Source organism: Octopus sinensis, linkage group LG2, assembly GCF_006345805.1.
Source record: "Octopus sinensis linkage group LG2, ASM634580v1, whole genome shotgun sequence".
Taxonomy (NCBI): Eukaryota; Metazoa; Mollusca; class Cephalopoda; order Octopoda; family Octopodidae; genus Octopus; species Octopus sinensis.
In genome coordinates, this window is record NC_042998.1 from 163,914,647 (window position 1) to 163,942,399 (window position 27,753).

The 27,753-nt window shown below is 36.8% G+C and overlaps 1 protein-coding gene across 1 annotated transcript in view; it reads left to right on the plus strand.

The window, feature by feature from the left end:
- The window catches only part of LOC115232646 (long-chain fatty acid transport protein 6-like), a 63,943-nt gene extending 38,932 nt beyond the window's left edge, over window positions 1–25,011 (plus strand). The window contains exons 8-14 of the mRNA XM_029802644.2: window positions 27–218; window positions 1,502–1,601; window positions 4,122–4,320; window positions 5,507–5,604; window positions 9,629–9,955; window positions 12,905–13,177; window positions 25,000–25,011. Of these exons, the coding sequence (XP_029658504.1) occupies window positions 27–218; window positions 1,502–1,601; window positions 4,122–4,320; window positions 5,507–5,604; window positions 9,629–9,945 (906 nt within the window). The 3' untranslated portion in view covers window positions 9,946–9,955; window positions 12,905–13,177; window positions 25,000–25,011. The remainder of the gene's footprint in view (window positions 1–26; window positions 219–1,501; window positions 1,602–4,121; window positions 4,321–5,506; window positions 5,605–9,628; window positions 9,956–12,904; window positions 13,178–24,999) is intronic.
- The last annotated feature ends 2,742 nt before the right edge of the window (window positions 25,012–27,753 follow it).

The window sequence follows — 27,753 nt, forward strand, 5'->3', positions numbered from 1 at the left end:
AAATGAAAACATTTTCTGAATTTCAGAAGAATAAGAAGATATCTCATAAGGTGAGATTGATGTATGGAAATGGTCTTGGTATAGATATTTGGGAAACGTTCCAGAAAACATTCCGTATTCCTAACATTTATGAATTATATGGTGCTACTGAAGGAAATTGTTTTCTGATAAATTTTCAAAACAGATGTGGTGCAGTTGGTCGCTTGAGTCCATTACTTGTAAGTCAATACCATTATAGACTTTCTGTCTCTCTTTCTTATTTCACATTGTGTCTTTTAACCTTTAGCACACTGTAGGTGCATCAGGTCACCATATGAGTTTTCTTCCTTGTAGTGACAGGGCAGTGACAAGGGAAACAATTCTAGAGAAAATACTGTGTGGCAAAGGTTAAATTAATCAATTTATCTATTTATTTCAATGGTTCTCAACTGGGCTCCATATAAGAATTTTGTGGGTCCATGCAATTGGAGATCACATCTGTATTTTAGATGTTCACAAATAAATTTTGCTTTCAATTTATCTATTGCAAGAAACAGCTAGGTTTCTTTCTCTAATGTTTTACATAATTCAACATGTTTCTGGCAACTGAAATATGTTCTCTCAGAGAGTACTATTGCAAACCTATACAAATAAATGGATGAAAAATAAAAGAGGAATTTTGAAAAAAAGTTTCTTTAAAACTAGTTTTTAAACATCAAATGGCTATGGGGGTCCACTAGAGTAAAATAACAATCAAAGGGGTCCATAGGCTCAAAAATAGTTGAGAACCCCTGATTTATTTTGATATATGTGTTTGTGCATTGTTTTAGAGTTTCATTTTTAATGTATTGTTTTTCTTGATTCATTATTACTAGGTCTTTACCTGTTGCTATGCTGCTGGTAAAATTATTTGTTAATCATGCACATACCTTCTTTTAATAGGAGACTGTTATATAGTGAAAGTCTTGTTAGTTACTATGGTGACAACAGTCTATCTATCTATCTATCTGTCTGTCTGTCTGTCTGTCTGTCTGTCTGTCTGTCTGTCTGTCTGTCTGTCTGTCTGTCTGTCTGTCTGTCCTGTCTGTCCGTCCGTCCGTCCGTCCGTCTGTCTGTATGTATGTCTGTATATCTGTCTGTCTGTCTGTCTGTCTGTCTGTCTGTCTGTCTGTCTGTCTGTCTGTCTATTATCTATCTATCTATTATCTATCTATCTATCAATCACAAGCACACACATATTTTGATATTTGTATTTGTGCTTTATTTCAGTATTTTATTTTTAGCATGTTGTTTTTCTTGATTTATTATTGTTATTCATAAGCAATTTCAGTACAATGTCAACCTACACTGCAGAGACCCAATTTTACAAATAATCTCATATTTTCTTGAATAATCTCATATTTTCTTGTGGGCCTAAAGAGCATTCTCTAACTAGGATTCACATTCAGCTTTTCTCCTGTTCTAAACATAGGCACAAGCATTGTTATGTGGCTAATTGTTATCTTGTTTCTATTTCCTGTAGAACAGGTTGAACCCTGCGAAAATGTTCCTGGTTAAGTATGACCTTGATGCTTGTCAGCCTTTGAGAAATTCTGAAGGTCGATGCATCCCAGTAGAAATAGGTAAATATCACAAATACTGTTTTTTAAATTAAAGAACAGGGGTGGAATGTCGAGTATTACCACCTGGCAGTGGGGGCTAGGGGCTTTATTGAAAAAAAAATGACAATGCTATTCAAAAAAAGATTTGTTTTTTCTAGCACAGAGCTGAGAAAACTAATAAGGAGAGTACAGGAGGCGATTGAAAAAGCCAGCTTCTATATATAGCTGAAGCGGGAAGACCAAAAATGTTATGACTTTCAGTCATAACATGCTGGCAGGAAAATAACATCACTAGGTGAGACAATCTGACACTGAATTAGCTTCGCTGATTGACAGATGATGGTATCGTTTAGAGAATGCATGGGCTGAGACTACGCACCTTCATTGGTCAGTTAAAGTTGTGACAGTGTCATGTGACAACTTGCTGGGGCTGTCTGCTGGAGCCTAGCAGCAGGTATTTAAAGGAAAAAAATTGACAAGACAGTCAGTCGCCTATATATATAAAGAAATAATTGAGATTCCATTGAATCAGGTACTTAAGTTGAAGCATCAAGTCAGTGCGGTGTTATCCATTCAACTCAAAGTAAGGTGAATAAAATCAAAATGAGCAACAGGATATCAAGAGGTGATGCAGTATGACTGTTTCAAGCGGCTCCATTAAATTGAATAATGTAATCATTACATCAATTTAAATGCAGGGATATCCTCAGCTGCATAAATAAATAGAATTTTTAATCAGTTGGATACATTAATATAATTTTACACAAATTCTCTAATAAAGCAAGAAGAGGGAAAGAGTCCATGTTGCTACTAATGTAGCTCAAAATCTACTACACTTCTAAGAACTGTATGAAGTTTGTTAGGGTCATAGCTTGTAAAGGATTGTGGTTCATTTTTAATTTATTAGTCTCTTTTTTTTTTATCAACTACCAAATCTAAGGCTAGAGGACACTGTATGTTTAGAATGGATAGATTGAGTGAGTTGACAGTTTATAGTTGGGTATGGTCATAAATATTGTCAAAATTTTAGGATTTGTATAAGTAACTGTCTATAAAGGAGGCTGGGTAGGGGAAGACCCCAAATCAAGATGTTAATTATATATATCTGAAGTTATATATATATATATATATATATATATATATATATTATATATATATATATATATATATATATATATATATATATATAATTGTGTGTGTGCATTTGCATTTGTGTTTGTCCCTCTACCATTGCTTGACAACTGGTGTTGGTGTGTTTACATCCCCATAACTTAGTGGTTTGGCAATAGAAACTTATGGAATAAGTATCAGGCTTGACAAAAAAAATGTAATAAGTCGTGGGATTGATTAATTTGATTAAAAATTCTTCTAATGGCTGAAGCAAGTAAAAAATAAACGATATGTAATATAGCCAGGACTAAATTATTCAATGTGTTCTTTCAGTTTTAAGACTGTTGTGGTCTGCAGGAGATTCTGCTGCTTTCTCTAGTAGACTATGGTGCTTGTATATGAACAGCTATGCTACATGGCAGTGAAACATGGGCTGGACTGCTGAGGACATGTGAAGGTTTGAAAGAAAGGAAGCTAGTATGCTCCTTTGGATGGGTAATGTCAGTGTGCATATATGACAGTGTAAATGATTTGAGAGAAAAACTGGGTATACAGGGCATCAGATGTAGTGTACAAGAGGGAAGGCTGTGATGGTATGGTCATGTTATGCGTACAGATGAGGGCATTGCATCAAGAAGTGCCAAGCTCTAATTGTGGAGGGAACGTGTGGAAGAGGTAGTTCCAGGAAGAAGTAGGACAAAGTGGTAAGGAAGGATCTTCAGATGCTGGGTCTCACAGTGGGGATGGCAAGGAAACAAAACTTTTGGCGGTTTGCTGTGCTTGAGAAGACGTGTCAGTCTAAGTAAATATATGATTATCCTTGCATACAGGTATGTCCCTTGCATCTCTCTTCAGCTGAGCATTCCTAATCTTGCAAGCCTATGGGTACTGGTGCCACATAGAAAGCACTCATATTGATGCCATTTAAAAAGCTTCTATACCAGTTATGTAATGGGACCCAGTACACTCTGTAAAGTGGTTGGTTTGAGGAAGGGCATCCAGCCATTGAAACCATGTCAAAACAGATATGGCACCTGGGCAGCTCTTCAGCTAGTCAGCTCCTGTCAAACTGTCCAACACATGCCAATATGGAAAATGGACGTTAAATGATGATGATGATGATGATTAACTGACTACATTAAAGTTCTCTCATTGGCTCATTTTGTTGAATATTTGGCTTACAGCAATGGGTTCAACTCTTATTTTAGTATTGAGTGGTTAATGTAAATAAATAGACAGATATTTTATTTGGCAGTCTGTTATTTGTTGTACTATTTTCAGTATCATCCTTTCTATTTTCTTTAGTCACCACTGCTATTCTCCTCCTCCTCCTCTTCCACCCCCTCATATTTTTTTTGTTATATTAAAATTTGCCATGATATATAGATATTCTCTGGATAAAACAGTTGTCACTGCTGTTGTATATTGCAGGTGAGGCTGGCCTCTTACTGGGAAAAGTGGTGCCAGAACATGACATACCACTGTATAAAGGTAAAAAAGAAATGTCTGATGCCAAATTTGTGTTCAATGTTATGGAGGAAGGTGACAAATACTTCAACACTGGTGATCTTCTGTATTCAGACAATGACTACTTTCTTTACTTCAAAGACCGCATTGGTGACACTTTTAGGTAAGTCAGTAGTTTATCCACTCCATTGAACCTTGGAACTTAGATCAGAGCTGATGTTTTTAAGCAATGTTAACCCTTCAGTATTCAGATTACTCTATCAAATGTAGAGAGAGGCAGAAAAGAAAAGTGAAAGTCAAAAACAGTGGAGAAAAGTCATCAATGTGGTACACTCCATAGAAAGTGAAAGCACTTTATCTATTGATTCTTGAAGGATGAAAGGTAAATTTGACTTTAGAACATAAAAATCTGGAGAAAATGCTGCGAAGTATTTTGCCTGATGCTCTAATGTTAACCCACTACCATAAAATCATTATCATTTAATGTCCATTGTCCATGCTGGCATGGATTGGATGGTTTGACCAGGACTGACAAGCTGGAAGGCTGCACCAGACTCCAGTCTGATCCGGAATGATTTCAATGGATGGATGCCCTTCCTAATGCTAACCACTCTGTTAGTGTAATGGGTTCTTTTATGTGCCACCAGCATGAGTGTCATGTGCATAACACCAGTATCTGTTATGACTCTGAATTCACTTGGCTTGATGGGTCTTCTTCTCAAGCATGGCATAAGGCCAAAGGTCTCGGTCATTTGTCATTGTCTCTGTGAGGCCCAACACTCGTAAGGTGCTTTTGACCTTACGAGAGATGAGAAAAATAAGTCAAGACCTGGGGTTGATGTAATTGACTAACCCCCTCCCCACAAAAAATTATGGCCTTGTACCTGTAGTAGAAATAACTAATGAGCTACTTAAAAAATTAACTGATTATATTTTAATAATACAATTGCAATATGGAAGGTTTTATAAGCCATTTAAGAAATATACAAAAACCGTTAGATTCACTTCAACATTTAAATTTAAGTTGCCAACAGGTTGTGGTATCAAAGCGATGAAAATATTTTGGCAAATTAAATTAATTGTTGAATTGAATCTAACGGTTTTTGTGTGTTTCTTAAATGGCTTATAGACACCTTCCATGCTGTAATTGTTTTCGTTTCAGCACATGATCTCAGATCAGGTCACTTGCTATGCAAGTACATCTCCGTAATTTTAATAAGTTAACAAAACAGGTTTTTACATAATACTAATATTTGGGCCATTGTTGCTTATAAAACCAAGTTATTTAGTAATTTGTTTGACATCATACCTTTTCTACTAGTCTTTTTGCCATATTTTTTTTTCTGCAGATGGAAAGGAGAGAATATTTCTACATTAGATGTTGCTAACGTTATTAGAAGCCTAGATTTCATAGAAGATGCTAATGTATATGGCGTTAAAGTTCCAGGTGAGTAAACCTTCTTAAAAACTATCTTCAATATCCACTCTTTCATGATAAGTGAGAATTAGGGAATTTATTTGATATTTTTAGCTTTTCTTTCATGTTAAATGATCAGAGATTAAAAAATATGTAATACTATAATATCTATGTTAGGTTTCAATTGCTGTGATCCCAGATCTTCTATTGTTATTTAGCCAGTCCTGCTCTAATCAAGTGGACCATTAATCAAAAGCACTCTAGCCATTGCAACCCTATCTTTTATTCCAAACTTAGTGTACCTATGTTCACTTTATCCAATGATCCATTCTTTTTAAAGATAACAGCTTGTGATTTAAGGGAGATATTGTGGTTGTTTCTAGCAGGTTGAGTGACCTCATGGAAGCTCTTTGTTGGTTTGTTCAAGTATCTTAATATTGGATGTGTGCATTGTATTTTCATCATTTCGAGAACCTCTTCTTGGTCACATGACTAACTAAATCACCATTAGATCTCACCCTGCTATGTTAAAAAAAGAAATACACTTTAGATATGTTTCTAGGCACTTTGTCTGGAAAAGGCAAAAATAAAAAATCATTTGATCATAGGCTATATGGAACTTTGGGTAAGTGTCTTCCCTGAGCTAACCAATACCTTGTGAGTGAATTTGGTAGATGGAAACTGTGCAGAATTCTATTTTCTCTCCAGTGTTTTATCTGTTTCTTTCAACACTTCCCCCTATCTATCTGTCCCCCCTCTCTTTTTACTTTTATATTTCTTCCTTTGTCCACCTTTGTCAGCTGTTAACCCTTTTTGTTACGATATTTCTGTTGAGATGTTCTGTGTTTGTTTCAATTGATTTTAAACATAACAAAGAATTAAGTAAAATAACTTAGCTATCATTAAGCTAATGTTAGGAATATAAATTGTGACTAAGGTTTGGTGGAAAATTTTAATTCAGAACTTATAAAAACAAAACATTTGTACTGCAGAGCCAGAGACAGATTCCTCTCTCCCTTTCTCTCTCCTCTCTCTCTTTCTCTCTCCTCTCTCTCTTTCTCTTCCCACATTCCATCTTTCTTCATATCTGTCCTATTCTAACTATCTCTACTCCTTCTTTTGTTTCGTCTATCCTTACCTTACTATTTCTTCTCTATGTATGTCTGTCTCCCACTTTCTCATTCTCTGTCTTTCTCTCTACCATTCATTGCCAGCTCTTTCTCTCCTCTCCCATAACCATTATCGTTCAGATTACACTAACAAATGTAATTCTTATTTATTCATACTGTTTTGAATTAATCAGGCATTGTCTTGTAGCTTCAAGATTTTAGTTATGTTATAGTTTACTTTTAGAATGACGTAGAATAGGTGTGCTGGGTCAGATCAGACTGGTTTGAACATAAAACAAGGTAAAATATTTGAGTCAAATATGGCTGGTTTAAACACCAAAAGGTTAAAGGTATCACATTACATCCTGTTTCTTAAATCACTCACCTTTTTCTCAGCCTGACCACACACTTGGGTCTTTTTCAGTTCCTGTCATAGCATTTACTTCAGCTCTTGGTTTGTCTTGTTCATATATTTTTCCTATTAACATTACTTTTGTATAAGTCTTAATTTTGTCATATAGTGAACAGGGATTAATCTTCTCTCTTTGCTCTTTTGCACCACATGGGCTCAACTCTCCTCTCCTCTTCATCTAATCCTCCTTCTCTCTTCATCTAACCTTCCTCCCCTCTCCTCTCTTCCTCTCACACTTACTTTCTCTCACCCATCTCTCTTCTCTTGCTCCAACTCCTACTTCTTCTCTTCACTCCTGCCCTCTTTCTCTCTTCTCTTCATTCCTACCTACCTTCTCTCTTCCCCCTCTCCCTTCATCATCACCCCTCCCTCGTAACCCCACCCCTACACAATCCAACCCCACCTTCCCTATCCATTTCATCCCATCCCTTACACTACTTCCACATACTCCACCTCTATCCCCACCCTCATCCTAATCCGCACTCCATCCTTGCTTTCCCCATTCTCACCTCCCCCACATCCCAACACCACCACACCACACCACTCACCACCACACCACACATCACCATACCACACCACATTACATCACACCACAACGCACACACTAGTACTCACCACTTCTCAGCACCCACACCATTATCCTCACACCTACACATGCACACATGCACGTGTCAAGGTCACCAGCCCTCATGCATATACGGGCTCTCTTATACACATGCATGTGCACCTTCGTTTTGGGATCACCACTACTTTATTATCTCCCCTTCTTCCTAGCTCTCCTGTGTGACTCCTCTGTCTGGCATTCACCATGATAGATCGCTAGCCACTACACATTCTTAATTTTCTCTCCCTGTTTCTTTCTGTGTTCCTTTTTGTGGAAGAGAGTAGGCTCGAAACATTAAAGACTTTTTCACTTCCCGAGCATTGAACTAATACATCTGTTTTTTTTTTTGTCTACACCGCCTGTCTTCGTCTTTTGTTTTTTTTTGTGAATTCTCCCTATATATATATATATATATATATATATATATATAATATATATATATTCTTTTATTCTTTTATTTTGTTTCAGTCATTTGACTGAGGCCATGCTGCCTTTAGTCGAACAAACTGACCCCAGGACTTATTCTTTGTAAGCCTAGTACTTATTCTATCAGTTTCTTTTACTGAACTGCTCAGTTACAAGGATGTAAACACACCAGCATTGGTTGTCAAGTGATAGTGGGGGGACAAACACAGACATAAAAAACACACACACATGTGTATACGATGGGCTTCTTTCAGTTTCCATCTACCAAATCCACTCACAAGGCTTTGGTCGGCCAGAGGCTATAGTAGAAGACATTTGCCTAAGGTGCCACACAGTGCGACTAAGCTTGGAACCATGCGGTTTGTAAGCAAGCTACTTATATATATATATATAAAATAGTTGTATTATTTATTATTTGTTTATGTTTTCATTACCATTCTTTTGTATTTCATATATTTTCCTGTTGTTCTCATAAATCATCCTTTTTGCTGTTCGGTCCACAGATGCCATCTCTTTTTGTACTTTTTCATTCTGATATTCATGTTTTCTCGTCTATATCCCAGCAACATTTTACCATTGACACCAGCAAATTAATAATATCACAAATTATAGCATCAAAATTGTGATGACTTTTAGTTGATAATTGATGAAGGACGAGCATATCCATGTGCTTTGTGTATTTCATCTTGTTTTTTTTTTTGATGTTCCTTCATACCTTTCCATGCACCTGTGTCTGTGTGTGTTCAGCCTTATGCATGTGTGTAACTGTGTTTGTGTTTATTATCATTGCTCCCTTTCTGTTTGACAACTGGTGTTGATTTGTTTATGAGTCTGTAAATTAGTAGTTCAGCAAAGGAAACTGATGGAATAAGTAACACACTTAAAATGAAACACAAAACAATAAAATACATGAGTAGCTGTGTGGTAAGAACCATGCTTCCCAACTACATGGTTCTGAGTTCAGTCCCACTGTGTGGCACCTTAGGCAAGTGTCTTCTACTATAGCCTGGGGCTGACCAAAGTCATGTGAGTGGATTTTTATAGATGGAAACTGAAAGAAGCCCGTTGTATATATATATATATATATATATACACACATATATATATATGTATGTATGTATTTGTGTGTTTGTGTTTGTTTCCCCACCATCATTTGACAGCCAGTGTTGGTGTGTTTACATTCCTGTAACTTAGCTGTTTGGCAAAATAGAACTATAGAATAAGTACTAGGTTTACAAAGAATAATTCATAGGATTGATCTGTTTGACTAAAGGTAGTGCTCTAGCATGGCCGCAATCAAATAACTGAAACAAGTAAAAGAGTAAAAAGAGTAAAGTGTATGTACTGGGAGTGATTTGTGGTGTTCAAGCATGGCCTCGGTCCAGTGACTGAAATGCATAAAAGGTAAGAGTTAGGCTGCTCAATTGGTGCTAGTTTGGGGTTATACAATATAAACAACAACTACAAGCATTTGGTTCATTGATTTATCTTTTCTTATCTCAGGTCATGGTGGCAGAGCTGGTATGGCATCTCTAAAATTATATGATGGAATTAATATGACTAATGAGCGGTTTAGAAAGATATATGATTATTGTAAGAGGAACCTTATATCTCATGCAGTACCGCTATTTTTGCGAATACAAGACAATATGGAACTATCTGGAACATTCAAGCAGCAGAAGAAAAAGCTCCAAGAAGAGGGTTTTGATCCTAGTGTTGTCACCGATTCATTATATTATATTGACCATTCCATGCAGACTTACTTACCTTTGACAGAAAATATGTTTAAGAATATTAATTTTAAGAAAAGTAAATTATAGTGTATTTTATTATTATTATATTATTATTATTATTTTTTTTGTTTTTGGTTTCTTTTCATTTTAAAATTCAGAAGAACTCGTATGTTGGTGGGACATTATAAAAAGATGAATAAGAATTTCATTAAAATAATAGGTAAAAGCATAAACACTTTTAGTAATAAAAACGCAATTATATGTATGTGTGTGTGTGTGCATGTACATATATGTATATGTATGTATATGTAATCAAGTGGCCAAAATTAGAGAATGAAAATAAGAAATAAAGATATTTACATTTCTACTTCATGTTTCCGAAGGTGATATTTACTTTCTTACTTCGAAGTATGTTCATCATTTACAATAAATTTTGTAGGAAGTAATTAATAACTAAATAATTTATAATAGAAAAAAATTGTTTATTTGAAAAATACAAGATAGACAAAGTTAGAGAATGTAAAATTCAAGAAATCAAAATTTTGCCAGAAAATTTTGTAATTTTGTAATCCACATCAGTATATTAATAAGATCCTTTATTTTTAATGACTTTAGCACATCTCTGTCCACAGGATTTGACCAATTTCTCACTTTGTTCTGATGTAATTTTATTCCATTCTTCCTATAGTTTTTCCCACAAAATTGTAACATTTGCAGGTCGGTGCTCTCTGATCATATCACCAAGTATCTACCATAAATTTTTAATGAGATTAAGGTCAGGACTCTGAGCTGGTCAACACATCACAGTAATGTTTTCAGCTTCAAATGCCTCCTTAACTATTTTAGCACTATGACATGACACATTATCCTGCCTAAAGATTGGCTGAGGAATTGGAGATGACTTCATAGCTAGCACAACATGCAGCAGAATGATGTTTTTGTATATGACTGCATTTACATTTCCATGGATCTGGATCAAAGGCTCAACACCTGCTGCAGAAATCATTCCTCACACTATTAAACCCATGCCTCCAAACTTCACTGATTTCTTCATGCATTTAAGGAACACTCTTTCACTTTTACAACATCTCACATACTGTCTACCATTGGAGCTAACCAAATTGAACTTGCTTTCATCATTAAAGAACACATGACCAGTTGTCATCTGTCCAAAGTATATGTTTGTTGGCAAAGACTAACCTTGCTCTTTGGTTCTTCATACAGATGAGAGTTTTAATGGTGGAGGAACAGGCATGGAGTCTGATTTCCTTCAAACAACAAGCCACAGTCTTCCAAAACCCATTCATTCCATAATCACGATTTACTTGAAAAATTCCTGCCGCAGTGTTGAAACAGCTTCTTAACGACAGCCTCTGAATCACATGGTCTTACCAAACACTTGTTTTCTGTGGTCTTCCTTATTTTTTTAATGACACAAACGAACTTGTTTCTTCATAAAGCTAGAGTGTTCTTGAAACAACACTCTTCAATTTGTTACTGTCTCTGGCAATAGCAGAAATTGTAATTCCTTCTTTTTACAATGTGACAGCTTGCTTCCTATGGCTTTCATCAAATTTACATTGGTTGTCCATGGTTGTTAATTCACTACTGTTCAATATAATTCTTCACACTGTTAGGTCAACTTAGTTTATATTGGTTGGAGTATTGTCAGGTTTTATGTTTTCACTTTCATGTCATATGTCCTCTAATTTTGTCCATCTTGTATTTTTCAAATAAGCATTTTCTCTATTGCAAATTATTTAGTCATTAATCGCTTCCTACAAAATTTATTGCTAATAATGAACATACTTTAGAGCACATACAGTAAAAATCCCATTTGGTAAAATTAAGTAGAAAAGTTAATGTCTTTAAATTTTACTTTCGTTCTCTAATTTTGGCCACTACTGTATGTACGTATATGCATATATATATATATATATATATATATATGTATAGTTGAAGTGTGTTCTGTAAAGAACATATAAGAGTACAAACAGAACTTGTACTTACTCTTCCATTTGACTCTTTTACTTTATTTATATATATATATATATATATATATATATATTATATATGAAAAATGCATTGTAAATAAACAATGACAGATAAAAAACATATACGTATAAGACACAGATTGTCCCTAATTTTTATCATTTATCAACTTGAATGGTAATACTCAGTTTCGCACCTTTATATATATATATATAGATAGATAGAGAGAGGTGTGAAACTGGGTATTACCATATATATATATATATCTATATATATATGTAATATACACACACACACACACACACATATTAATGTAAGATTCAGGGATCAAGGTGTAGGAAGAAAGTTACCTTCGAGCAATCTGTGGTGAATATTAAAAAACAACTTTCAGGAATAATAGTGGTTTATTGAGACGGAAGATTGTGGATTTTTTTCTTTTATTGAAAAATGATGTGTGGAAAAAATGTTCTTTTTATATTTCTCAGTAGACAACTAGGGTTACCAAATGTGAAAAAGAATACAAGAGTTACGGAGTAGAGTATGGGAAATCTGGGCTACATATGTTTCATAGCAAGTGGAACCTCAGAAGTGGTAAGACCTAAGTGAGGTGTATACCACCGGCTACTCTTCAGGCCAAGGATATCTTAGTTAGATTAAAGGCTACATTGTCACAAGGAGGTACATCTGCTGCTGTTCATCTGAAAGGAGGTACATGTTGATGCAGGGACACTGAATCAGAATGTCATTCTGTTTGAATCCTCTCTGTGTCAATATGTACCTCCTTTCAGATGAACTGCAGCAGTTTCTATGGTAAAAAGAAACCATAGTATTGTTGGGAATAGATGGACTTATCCACAATCTTGAGGTTTACACTGGTGCAATTAGAATATGTCTAAATCAACCAGAAATAAAAGCCTCTGGAAATATTGTGATGTTTTTGCTGAAAAATATACCAAGAAACAAATGGTACAAACTGTATTTTGACAATTGGTACACAAGTGTTGATCTTGTAAAGACCCTACATGAACAGGGTATAGCATGTGTTGGTACAGTGCATGCAAATTGTTACCGGTGAATTGTAAACCTGTGGTTGTAAGCTGTGATTGTTAGTTACCTGTGGTTGTAAGCTGCGATCAGATGCAATATTAAAGAAAAAATGTTGGGGTTCTGTTGAAGTATGGATGACCAATTTTGATGATTTGGAGTAAAATGGTAAAATGGTTTGATAACAGTGGTGTTAATTCATGTTAATACATGAAGCAATCAATTCAACCCTTGAAACCTCTAGATTTGAAAGAAAAGAAAAGTGTGGGGTAACCATACCATCGTCTCTTTTTATATGGATATATATATATATATATACATATACGAATGTAAAACATTTTTATTTTTGATTATTTCTAACAATGAGATATTGTTAGTTATTGGGAACATGTTTATATTGAATAAAAATTAATTTAAAATCCAATTTTATTTAATTAATTAATTAATTAATTAGTAAACTCTAAAACCAAAATGATTATTATAAAGAATTTTATTACCATAATTTTCTTGTTTGTGTGCTTTATTTCTCTTGTTGTGTAACCCCAGGTTGTGATTCAACAGACCTACGATATATAAGCAGTTCTCTAAAGACTAGCCTCGTGTGACCCATAGATATATATGTAATATATATATATAATATATATATGGTTCCAGATATAACTTTCTTGTACCTAACCATCTACAATTGGTTAGTAGGAGAGTATCCACATAGAGGTGTTTGATAGCATTTTGGCGTTCATTGTTATTGGTTTCAAATTTTGGCAGAAGGCCAGAGATTTGAGGGCAGGAAGTAAGTTGATTACATCGACCCCACTGATCAACTGGTACTTAATTTATCAACCCCCAAAAGGATGAAAGACAAAGTCGACCATGGCGGAATTTGAACTCAGAATGTAAAGACGGACTAAATGCTGCTAAGCATTTTGCCCAGCATGCTAATGATTCTGTTAGCTTGCTGCCTTTCTAATGACTGATAATAATATTAATAATTGTTTCTTTATTTATATTTTATCTATATATATATAATAAAATAATAGTAATCCTTTCTACTACAGGTAAAAGGCCTGAAATTTGGGGGAGGGGGCTAGTTGATTATGTCAGCCTCAGTGCTCAACTGGTACTTATTTCATCGAATCCAAAAGGATGAAAGGCAATATTGACTTTGGTGGAATTTGAACTCAAAATAGAGGAAATGCCACTAAGCATTTTGCCTGGCATGCTAACAATTCTGGCAGCTCACCGCCTTTCTAATGAGTGATAATATTATTAATTGTTTTTTTGTTTATATTTTATATATCTATATATATAAAACTGTAGTTGTGTGAGTGTCTGTCCCCTTCGATTTAGATTCCTAACTACTCCCACATTTTGCGGTGCAGTGTAACCAAATTCGGGTATCTTATAGTCGTGATTCATATCGAGCCCGTCTGGCTATTAGCGTGCGTCTACGATGAGTCTACGATTTTAAAAATAATTTAACATTATTTTTTATTCCATTTTAATGCATAATTTTTCGTGTGTCGATGGCGGCGGAGTTGGCGTCCATGGTCACACCTGCACCTGTTTGCTTCTCTCCCTTCTTCCCTCCCTCGTGAAGCTGTGGGGAAGGGAGTGTAAGGAAATCAACGTCGTAAAGCGTTGTCAAGGAGACCAGCGTTCTTTTAGAACAACGACTTAATGGCTTGAAGACACCAAAACAGAAATGGCTAAGAAAGCCCGAATTGGCATCTATAAGGGAAGTAACTCTCTAAAAATGCTTATATAGTTATTTCCCTTACAAACCCGAGCAACGCCGGGTGATACTGCTAGTTTATTTATATAACAATAGTAATAATAAGGAGAACTTTTTATACTATAGGCACATGACTTGAAATTTTGTGGAAGCAGGCTAATTGTCACATTGACCCCAGTGTTCAACTGTTAATTATTTTATTGACCCCGAAAGGATGAAAAGCAAAGTCGACCTTGGTGGTGTCTAAACCCAGAATATCAAATTGGAAGTAATGCTGAAAAGCATTATACCATCAGAATTATCCTTATCAACTTCATCATTGTTTTGGATAGCATTTGACAAGTCATAAAGCCAGTATTCCCTGAGAAAGTCTAGCCAGTTAATCAATTCAATGAATCCTAACATATTACTGGTACTCATTATTCCCTGAGAGATAATATAAAAGAAAATAGTCAAACCCTGGAGTATTTGAACTCTGTAATCTGATACAACTAATAAGATACAAGAAAACCACATTAGTGTTTTGTAGGATGTTATAGAGCACTTGTCCATTTCTATAAGGAACATTAACCTAGTGACCTAATAAGAAGTACAAGTATATGCTCTGAAAATATACTATCCAAAATAAGAAAGTGGGTGGCTTGGGACTAGGGGTGCAAGTGCACCTCCTAAAGGTTTTGGTGGGTGCATAATGAAAATTTGCTCCCGTACTGATTTTTCTCAGGTTTGAAAACAGAGCATAAAAATTGATCTGTAAGAAGTAGCTCAAAGATAGGTTTCTTCTCAAAGAACAAAGAACAAAACTAATTAAAATAAAACATAAAACCTTGTTTGTAAAAGATTTTGGACCTGAGCTTGCATCCACTAAATAAATTTCATTCCTAAGTCAGTGGTGAGTGGATAACCAAGTGCTTCTCTATTTCTGTCTCTCATATCTTTTTTCTATTCATCCAACCATTTGAAGATTTTTCAATTTCCAATGGAGTGTTTTTAAATTTTTTACATTGATGTGTTTTGCATGCTGATGACGAAAATTATATTCACTTTTGTTTTTGAAAAATTGATAATAAAGAAGTTAGAAGCATTTAATGTTATGTAATTTTTGCCAATAGGTGCAGGAGTGGCTGTGTGGTAAGTGGTTTGCTTACCAACCAAATGGTTCCGGGTTCAGTCCCACTACGTGGCACATTGGGCAAGTGTCTTCTACTATAGCCTCAGGCCGACCAAAGCCTTGTGAGTGGATTTGGTATATGGAAACTGAAAGAAGCCCATCGTATATATGTATATATATATATATATATGTGTGTATGTTTGTGTGTCTGTGTTTGTCCCCCCAACATCACTTGACAACTGATGCTGGTGTGTTTACATCCCCGTAACTTAGCGGTTTGGCAAGAGAGACTGATAGAATAAGTACTAGGCTTACAAAGAATAATTCGTGGGATCGATTTGCGTGACTGAAGGCGGTGCTCCAGCATGGCCGCAGTCAAATGACTGAAACAAGTAAAAGTGTAAAATAGTGTCTTTCTTCACAGTGGATTTGTCATGGCAATATTGTCTTCCCATTATGCTATGTGAAAGAATTGACAGCTACTAAGTTTTTGTAAGGAAGAGTTAGGGGTTAGACTATAAGAAGTTATTCTTATAGACTATAAAAATTATTTACAGGAAATCTATGCAGGAGCTTTGCTCCACATTCTAATTATGATTTGTGGTTTTGGCAGAATTGCTTAAATGGACAAAACTGTATTTTTGAGGAGAAAATACAACCGGGGTCGAATGTTACTTGAACTTATGTAAGTACAATGCCATTAAACTGAAAGAGTTATTTAATGAATATGAGGAAGTTGTTTCTGTACTTTGATTTTTATGTATTTGCTGTGTGATTTAAGGGCTATTTAGCTGTTATTTTTAGCTGTTATATGATGACTAGCTCATACCCTTCTCGTTTATCAGTCTGCCGTATTGATGTTTATCGATATCTTTTCCCTCATACACACATTTAATGGTCTTTTGTTGGGATTTAAGCCCAAGTTTCGGTATGTCCGTATTTTAAACAGATTTTTAAAAAATTTCGAAAAAATAAAATTTTTTTCTGTAGTCTTGTGAATTCACGTGTGTAGAATACAAATTTGCAAAAATTTTCTGAAAATTCCAAAACATAAAAAAACGGTTATGAGGCGTTATTTGCTGTGGATAAAGCAGAATTCCGCCAAAGAAATTTAAACGAATTTATCTGACAACCCAATAATTACTACAGACGAAGCGTTAGAGTCAAATTAGGAAACGCAAGGGAAATAATTCCTAACTATTTGTAAGACTTATTTCCCTTTGCAACTTTTAAAAAATACCTTTAAGTGCAGATCATTTATACTTATGTTCTCTCCCTTGCTAATTAAACGTAACATTTATAATATATTGTAATGAATGGCTCAATGGTTAGAGTATCTGGCTCGCAATCTGTGAGTTGTGTTCGTGAGCAAGACGCTTTATTTCACGTTGCTCCAGTTCACTCAGCCGTAGAAATGAGTTGCGACGTCACTGGTACCAAGCTGTATCGGCCTTTGTCTTTCCTTGGATAACACCAGTAACGCGGAGAGGGGAGGCTGTTGTTGTTGTTAAGCAACAAGACGGGTAAGGGTGATTAGGTGATGGTCTAGGGCATAGGGGCAGGAAACCCCAGACCTTGGAAAAAAAAAAAAAACTTTGGTCGTCTTGTTGTAGTCGAGGGCTCTTCGTTGACGCCCAACACCACTGGGTGGTGGCCCTCGAAGTCGCTGGAAATGGAGATCTCCAGGTTCAAATTCTTGAACGGCGAGAAGGGAGGCTGGTATGCATGGGCAACTACTGGTCTTCCATTAACAACTTTGCCCGGACTTGTGCCTCGGAGGGGGAAGTTTCTAGGTGCAATCCCATGGTCATTCATGACCGAAGGGTATCTTTATTCAATCAATACGATGTCAAAGGTCGTATGATAATTAGGTGCATACAGTCAGTGCTCAGATCCAATTTATGCCTAAACACCAACTTCAAATGTAAGGATATGGGAGCTGCCTGAATGAAAATTTGCTACAGGCATTGTAGCGATCAAGCTGGTTCATGCACGTGGTAAGAAGCTTGGCGAGCTGGCAGAATCATTAGCACGCCGGGCGAAATGCTTTGCAGTATTTTGTCTGCCGCTACGTTCTGAGTTCAAATTCCGCCGAGGTTGACTTTGCCTTTCATCCTTTCGGGGTCGATTAAATAAGTACCAGTTACGCACTGGGGTCGATATAATCGACTTAATCCGTTTGTCTGTCCTTGTTTGTCCCCTCTGTGTTTATCCCCTTGTGGGTAGTAAAGAAATAGAAATAGGTATTTCGTCTGCCGTTACGTTGTGAGTTCAAATGCCACCGAGGTCGACTTTGCCTCTCACCCTTTCGGGCTCGATAAATTAAGTACCAGTTTCGCACTGGGGTTGATGTAATCGATTTAATCCCTCTGTCTGTCCTTGTTTGCCTCCTCTATGTTTAGCCCTTTGTGGATAATAAAAAAAAAAGAAGCTTGGTTCCCAACCACATGGTTCCAGGTTCAGTCCCGTTGCGCGGCACTTCGGACAAGTGTCTTCTATTGTAGTTTCCGGATGACCAAACTCTTGTGGTTCGGCAAAGGAACCAATAGGATGAGAATCAGGTTTAAAAAAAAAAGTACTGGGGTTGATTCAAGCCAGCGCTCCAGCATGGCTGCAGTCTAATGACTGAAACTTCAATACAGTACTCGTTTAAGAAGAAACCTGGGTGCATCGAGAGGAGAATTCAAAGGTTTGATGCGATGCTCATTATTTCGAAAGAAATGAGAAGCAGCTTGTAAATCATGTTTATTTAGCTTTCAGCGATGAGATTTTTGTTGGTGAAGAAATAAGCATCATTGTTTTAATAGCAAGTGACAGCCAAAAGGATTAGCACTTCAGAAGAGGAGAAGTTATTATAGTTGTTTTATTAAGTAAAAGAAAGACAGATAGGACACAGCTCACCAGTGTGATCGTGAAACGATTTTGTGGGTAGATTACTCAGGCGAAAGTAGCTAACTAGGCGCAGGCGTGGCTGTGTGGTAAGAAGCTTGCTTCCGAACCACGATGTTCTGGGTTCAATCTCACTGCATGACACCCTGGGCAAGTATATAGCCTCAGGCCGACCAAAGCCTTGTGAGAGGATTTGATAGACGGAAACTGAAAGAAGCTTGTTGTATACACACACACACGCGCGCGCGCACACGCACACATAGCGCACGCGCACACGCGCACACGCGCACGCGCACACGCACATAGCGCACACGCACACGCGTACACACACACACATACATACATGTGTGTGCGTATGTGTGTGTGAATCAAAACAGTTTGATTTAAACTCCTTGGTACTCTGAGTTTCAAGTCTTCGACCACTGAGATTCAAACGCAATGGCCGAAGACTAGAGACACGCTTGAAACTCAGAGTACCAAGGAGTTTGAAACAAACTGTTTTGATCTATACATGTAACTCCCAATAAATGTTTTGAGTGCCCTTCTTTCGTTTGTCAATATATATATGTATATATGTATATATATGTATATATATATATATATATTATATATATATATATATATATATATATATATATATATATATATATATACATATATACATATATATACTAGCAAATGAACCCGTCCATTGGACGGTGTAATTTATAATGGTGCACTCCGGTGGACAGTAAAGTTGAACTAGCCCGCAGTTAGAAGTCGTTCCAGGTTGATAAGCGTAAAATGTATAATTACCATTTTCGTTAGTAGTTTATGATATGGTATTAAACAACTAGGTAATAAATAAATTTTTTTGAACACAAATTTGGCACTTAGTAATAAATGAAAGTCCATGAAATGAGATCGCAATCGCAATAAGCATTAGGGATCCTATATCGTACTTGAAGCGTTTTGCATCATGTACTTATTTTTCTCGTAATGCCTGACACAACCACATTGAAGCTTTTTTCTCAATGAAAGTCATGTACGATGAAGAAAAGCAAACATTTATAGCAAACACACAGACCGAATAATGGCATAACATAAATATACGTCAGAGCATGCTTATGAGCGAACAGCATGCCTGAAGTAAGAAGGGTCACTGAAGGTAATGTACTGTTAACAGCAATCAAGGAAATGAAGCGAATATCAATGAAATGCTTGCAGGAAGTCTGATTGCTACTGGCTGCAGTTTGGCGTGGATGTGAAGATTGTAGTAGAGGAATAAATATGGTGGGGCTACTTTGTAGACGACATTTTTGGTTTTACCTTCAGGGGCATAGATGAATGAGTTGTCTGGATGTCCAACTCTGGAACAACCGACGTAGAACTGTCCATGTGAAAAGCACGGCGTTCGAAGGTCCAATCCGACAACTTTCAGCGACTGACCTTGTGCTTTGTTAATTAATGGCAAAGCTGAGTTTGAGAGGGAACTGAAGTCTCTGCAGTCTGTTGGGTTTAGAGGAATTTTCAGAATGAAAACGGTACATAGTTGATTCATCCCAAACAATGGGACATAGTCGATTCATCCCAAACAATGGGACATAGTCGATTCATCCCAAACAATAAGTTGGTACTGCTTCAAAATTGTCGCTTCGTCCGAAGAATGCAGTATATGACACGTTGGATTTTCTTGATGTGTTACATTGAAAGGCAGTTTGATGGTAATGTGTGCTGTTCGTCCATCGTCGAGAAAAGTTGAGGCTATTCCTGAAGAGACAACAACTATACCAAGGTCACCATTATCCTGCAACTTCGCAAGAAGATAATCCAGGAGGAATATTTTTCCAGTTCCACCGGGTGCGTCTAAGAAGATGATTCTGCCAGTGTGTGTAGATGTTTCCGAGGACAAAATTGTATACGTCAGCTTGATCGGAATTCAGAAGGGGCTCGTTGTTAGCAATGTACTGTCTGTAGATGTTTGTAGATGTTGTAAGATGTTTCTCTGAGAATGAGGCGATTGGAACAGGCATCTTCAATTCTGTTTGGAGTGTTGAGAGAATAAGTGTTCAATCGTTGACCTCCAATTGCCATACCCAAGTCTTAAAAGAGAAGAAGCCCTCTGTTGTAAATTACGGGGGTAGTGGGAGTGTCACCGCTACCTGTGATTTGGCGAGTCAGCAGCAAAATGTCATGACACATTGAGTCTTTGCATTTATTCCAGTAAATGTGCGTCTGTCAGTTACAGAAAACAAGCATTATTGCAAAAAGGTGTCGGAACTTGTGCAGAGAACGACACAGAGAGGCCTCTTCGAGTGCATTATCATATTGATCATCTATATCTAAAAGTCCCCGTTTGTAGCAGGCATCTTTGAAAGTGCCCCATAATAGAACAGAAGAAATAAAGTCCTACTGCCTTGTTTCATTCATGTATGTCTATCTACTATACACCTACTGGCATGTATTTAAGCGTCCTGACTTAATATTTCGTCACTAGAACTCTCTGAAGAGATTTTTCACGACCTTTCTAAGACAGTTATTATTTCTCGGTGATGTATAAAGTGACTGCTTGGTTCCTTTATCCGTCCCTGGTCGATTTATATAAGAACCAAAAATTATGTTAACAACTACTGTATATCATGAAGTGAAACGAAAATCTGTGTTTGGTTAGTTCAACAGTGGTTGAAGAGACGAATAGTCACCGAAACGTTTAGATGCCTTGCAATGAAACCTGTGGGAAATATTCCATATATCTTTGTGTGGTATATTTTATGTCAAATTTTCCAGTTTGTTCAGTTCACATTGGCATAAATTCTTAGGACCAACCACTTGTCGAGTTGTTGCGCATATTGTGCGTCTCTCGACTTTCAAAAATAAGTAACAAATCTTTCTCAGGTCACACCTTACTGTCTGGGAGATATATTTTATACATCCATAAAAAGGAGGGTTGTGGTTAGAACTGAATGATTAGGACTAAATACCAACGACAACGGAAGTACGTATTCACTCATGGTACCTCACTTATGTAAGCTTTTCACTTCCTATAGAACCCAGGCCATCAACAAAGTTTCTCCTATGTTCTCGACACTGGATTGTCTTTTCTGTATCTGTCTAGTGATTCCTGCTTTTTCAATTCGGCTTCATATATTTCCTCGAAGGAAGGCCTTCCTGTTACAGGTCCATGTTTTGAATTGTCATCTATGTTTCTGTAATGCTGCTTTTTTCAAGGTAGGTGCTTTGGCCATACACAAACCCATTTTTACATCTGAAAAGAGATGATCCATATTAGTTTGGCGTCTATCCTTTAACATGTCCTCAATGGGAAGCCATACTTCGAGCTTGCGCTCATGTGGCATAGAAGTACAGAAGCCAATGCACCATAACAAGGACTGGGCATTGTGGTAAATTCACTCATGGTATTTAAAGCTGGAACTCCGTCGGTTACGACGATGAGTGTTCCAGTTGATCCGATCAACGGAACATCCTGCTCGGGAAATTAACGTGCAAGTGGCTGAGCACTGCACAGACACACGTACCCTAATACAATCCTTATGGAGATTCGCCGTAAGACAGAATGTGACAAGGCTGGCCCTTTGGAGTACAGATACTACTCATTTTTGCCAGCTGAATGGACTGGATCAGCGTGAAATAAAGTGTCTTGCTCAAGGACACAACGCGCCGTCGGGGATCGAACTCACGATCGTGAGCCTAATACCCTAGCCACTAAGCCACGCGCCTTCATAAGCATGGTATTAAAATGTAACTCACTAAGCGCTTGATATTGTAGTGTAAACGACCCTTGGTATAATTCTCAGGTTAGATACAGTGTGACACCATGTATGACAAAGTTGAACCTCCGAATTCCAGCCATTCCGTCCGAATGACTTCTGCACAGTTACCATCAACAATTCCTTAAACAATTCTATTCCCACGGACTCCTTTGGCTCCTATTTTACTGGGATGGACCCCTTTCGATGTTAAAAAAAAAAAAGTCTATTTTCGTAATTAAATATTATTAGGAACTGCATAAAGATTGCTAAAATAGCTTGTGCATTGTAAAAAGTATTGCGTTGTCCGGAAAGTTCGTGCCGATTTATAGTAGCTTACCTTCCAACTTATTTTAGAACATGGTTGAGTCCATAAAATAGGATTTGACTACACCTCCATTTAGAGCACAGTTTAAGCTATCTTTTCGTGGAAGAAGGTTTATGTTCCTATAGCCTGTGTTAATTCTGTAACCCTTTAAAATGGAAGATAAGAAAGTTCATTTTCGGCACTTGATGCTTTGGGAACCAGACAAAGATTGCTGCAGCTCGGCTGGGATGTGTTACCCCACCCTCCATATTCACCAGATATTGCTCCTTCGGATTTCCACTTATTCAGGTCTCTACAGAATAGTCTTAATGGTTAAAATTTTAATTCCTTGGATGACGTAAGAAGATATCTCGATGAATTCTTTGCCATGAAACCACCTCAATTTTGGCAAGAGGGTATTTGCAAGTTGAAGAAAAGGTGGAGACGCATTGTGCAACAAAATGGTTCATATTTGGTTGATTAAAAATGCAATGGCAAGTATTTATTGACCTTTTCCTTTCCTTTAAAAATCGGCATGAACTTTCCGAACAACCCAATAAATTAAATTTATTGCAGATAAATTTTTATAACAAAATCGGACCCCGGTTTAGAACCACTGATTAACACATTGCCACCCTCAAAATTCAGGTTGAATCGAGAATGTTGTGGAAGACGCTCAAGATTCCTGCCTTGCATTCGGATTGAACCCAGAATCTCACGACTGTGGCTTCTTTGCAACAAAACCACGCAACCAGATGCTACATCAAAAATTAAGTTTTGGGTAGTCATACTCTTTCACCGCCCCACAAATAAGAAAAGCCCCTAGTCGACTGCACTTGAAGCCGTTCTCTTACAAATGTAGGTCAAGTAATCTCTATCGCTTCTTAGTTGAGTTTTCTTCTGCATCTCCTCTCGCCTCTACCCATTTCTCCACCTGTGTCCTAGAACAACCTCTAGCAACAGGAGAAACAGCTCAAACAATAAATCCCTTACAATACGTGTCTTACTGAAATTTTCCCTGTTTGAAGGAGTGGGAAAGTAGATGGACAGCCAATTTGAAGTTTACGAAATATAAATATATCGTGTATGCGCCTGAGCAGGCGATAGATAGATAAACAGATATATAGAGGAATAGTGATATAGACGTATAGATAAAGGAAGGAGAGAAACCTTCATGTTTTATCTTTTACTCGTTTAAGTCTTGAGACTGCGGTTATGCTGATGCACCACCTTGAATAATCTTTAGTTGAATGAATCGTCCCCAGGACTTATATATTTTTAAAGTTTGGTACTTATTCTATCGGTCGCTTTTGTCGAACCGCTTAGTTACTGGGTCATAAACGCACCAACACCGGTTGTCAAATGGTAGTGGGGGACAAACATAGAGACAAAGACACACACACACACACACACACACACACATGTATATTTTTATACATATACGGCAGGCTTCTTTCAGTTCCGTCTACCAAATCCACTCACGAGGCTTTGGTCGACCCGAGGCTATAGAAGAAAACACTTGTCCAAGGTGACACAGTGGGACTGAACCCGGAACCGTGTGGTTGTGAAGCAAACTTCTCACCACACAGCCACGCCTGTCGTCTATACTCTTTTTTCTGTTTTTTGTAGTAACAGTTTTGTCACATGACAGCTTCTTTGCAATGTCATTTTTCGGAGACAATATGCATAAGGAATTTAAGTGCTCCGTAGTCATGGTAGATCAAAATTTATTCTTTACAAAGGAAAGCTTTGAGGAACTCCTTTCTGCTTCACAGCTCGTGATAGGCATTATCAAGTACAGTTTATGCGCAGTGGTAATATTAGGGGACACTTCAATTAACTGTTGTTCATAACCTTCAAATACATCAGAACCAGGGGTTTGGAGTTTCTTACTTGTTTTGTTAAAACGCTCCATAACTTCTTCCCAATTGATTGTTAAAACAGCATATACCAATTTTACCAACTTGTGGTATAAATTTTTGCATTTCGTTTACATTCAGGCTTCTCTCCTGAGTCTTCAAACATATGTTTGAGAGTTTACAAAATACCCCTATATCCATTTTAATTGCCCGAACTGCTTCATAATGTGCAGACATTCTAGTTACATTTAAGCTCTTTTGAGAAAAGGCTAGATTGCCCTATGTGTCCAAAATCCCCCATCTTCGAGGAAATTCAGAAAAGAAAACATACAGCTGGTGTAAGATGCCAAAATAGTCAACAACTTGGGGTACAGTAGACACTGCCTTTTACCAAACAAGGTTGAGTGAATGGCTTCCAGATGATACATAGTCTGCATACCTATTGCAGCCCTTTCTCCGAGCCCTTCACATTGGAAACATTGTCGTACAACTGACCACGGATATTTTCAGAAATTGTGTTATTTTGTTGAACAAGGTCGTGTATGAGTGGTTTTCTATTGGAAAAAATGCTAAAAACTCTCGCATTGGCTTTCCATTATCGAACCACAATTACTAGCTGCTCAACATGTGTCACGTCAGGTGTGGAGTCAACTATAATTGTATAGTATTTGGTGTCTAGGTTGTTGATCTGATTCACCACTTCATCTTTCACATGTTTTCCCATGATTTCTGTCAATTCTTCATACACAGATTTGGATAGGTTAGTAATGTTTACTTTTTCATTTTTACATTTCTCTAAATGTTCATATAAAAATGGGCCAAACTCCGAAATAAGCTCAATGGCCCCCATGAAATTTCCATTATTTGGGGAGCCCCACCTTTTCTCATAACCTCTAAATGCTAAACCTCTTTCACTTAAACACTTTATAACTGCTACAACTCTTTTTAGTACTTCAAAATAGTACTGCATGTTTTTTCCCCAACTGTTCCTCAAGTTGCTGATCCACAGTGTTTTTATTTGACTTTCATGTTAGCCAGCTCAACTTCGCCGTTATGTTCCATGCTGTCTTCATGATTTTCTAGAGTTCTGAGTATATTCATTCAATAAGAAAACCTACCTGTTGTAAGTGATATTTGGCATTTAGAAAAAAGTTTGCGCTTTGAGTAAACTAACCAGGATCTCACCACAGGCTGACAATTTTTCAATCTTATTTTCAAAGTTCTTGTTTGAGAAACTTCGATTTTGTTGTTTTTAAATCTTGTGGGATTCAGTATATACATTATCTGTTTTTTTTTTAAAACAGAACAAAAAACAAAACAAAAAAACCCCTGATGTATTGCATTAAACAGTCTTGTATGAAATCATTATCAATTGTTACAGGCCAGTTTGCCAGGTTACTGTATTCTTTGAAATCACTAAATTTGCTTCGTGCTTCTTGTTTCTGCTCTCTCTTTTCTTGAAGTTCTTGACCACTGTGATCACCATCTGCACCTAAAGTATCAACAGTAGGTTTGAATATTGCTAAACAGAGCGCTCATGGTTTGTGCACTTTCATTGACTTCACTGGGGCTTGCATGGCTTGTTTCAGTTGCAGGTGATGACAAACTTTTACTTGATATTGTAAAATAGTATGATAGCTTTTGACATTTAGAAATTTCGTTAGATTGCTGTTCTTTGAGTTGAGCCGTTCTGGTATGCGCTTAAGTACTTTCTTAAAGACATTGCTATTCGTCTTGTGAAAAAAAAAAATTGGGGTAATATTTTCATTAGCCACAACAAGACAGAGATCGATCAAGATAAGGGCCCACAACTCAATATATAGTCATAAATGAAGAATTGTTCATTTTATATAAGACGATATTGAAACAATTTTTAAAGTAGAAAAAGTGCTTTGTTACTGAACAGATTGTAAGTCCAAAATTAGAAGCCAAATTCTTTCATTGGTCATAAAGTAACGGTGTGAAAATAAGAATTCTTATCTCTACAATGCTGATGTAGTGGTAGACATATTTGACAATGGAAGTTTGCAAAATAATTCAAGTAAAGCAAATTATCTGAGAGTCGTTTGTACTTTTATTTTTTATGCTACTCCACACTGGCAGAAACAACAGGTGAACAACTCTTGGCTAGACACGGCGTGTCTAGATTCTGCATAGGAGTATGATATAATGTTCACTAAAACTGGTAACAGCAATCTGCATGGCAAAATGCAACCACGAAAAAATTGTTAGAATGAAAAAATTAAGTTGCTTCAGAGGGCCCCTCCTGGATTAGGGGCCTTGAAGCTCAGCTTCATTAGTTTTATGGTAGATCCGCCACTGTAGAGACTTGCTGCTTTTGTTGTTGTTCAGCCCCAACTCAGCTCTGAACGAGTAGCATATTTATAATCAATGCAATCTAGCTGTGGCCATCGTGTCTCTTTTTCAGGCATTAGTATGTTTATGTCTATATATCTCAGTTTAAGACGATAGGATATAATATGAGGGACATTTTTCATTGCTATTTTCAGCAAATCGAGTGACCACACAGAAGCTCGCTATATCATTAGAGCAAAATCGTTATATAAAAAGTATGACATTTATTAGGTCGACCAATTATGAAATTAGTCATAATTGGCTCTTCTAGCCCCCGTCTATTTAATTAAGCCTTCCAATTAATATACGAGGTTTCATATTCACTTACTGATAAAACAGAACGAAATAAACCGGTGTTTAGGTTCCACATTAAAAACAATGTCAAAACGTATAAATCAGTGGTTCTCAATCATTTTTTGCCATGGACCCCTTTGATTCCTATTTTACTCTACTGACCCCCTGACCACTCAATGTTTTAATATTTAGAATTAAATATTATTAGGAATTGTATTAAAAAATTGTAAAAATATTTTGCGTATTATACAAGTATAATCAATTTATTGCACATAAATTTTAACTACAAAATCTTATATGAACCCCACCCCAGGGGCTATATGGATCCCGATTGAGAGTCAGTTGTATTAAGTTTATAAGTGTCTTCTTCATAGTTTGGAGAACAGTAAAGTACAGCTAACATGTACAGAGGGCACGGTATAAAATTTCCTACAGTGATCTGTGTCGGTACTAGTTGGAGCACAACTGTATAGAACACAATCGAGGCACGTCTAGCTGATGCACAAGTAGGTGAATCACAATTAACTACGGCACGGTATTTTGAGGCTCATCTAACTGCAGTATGA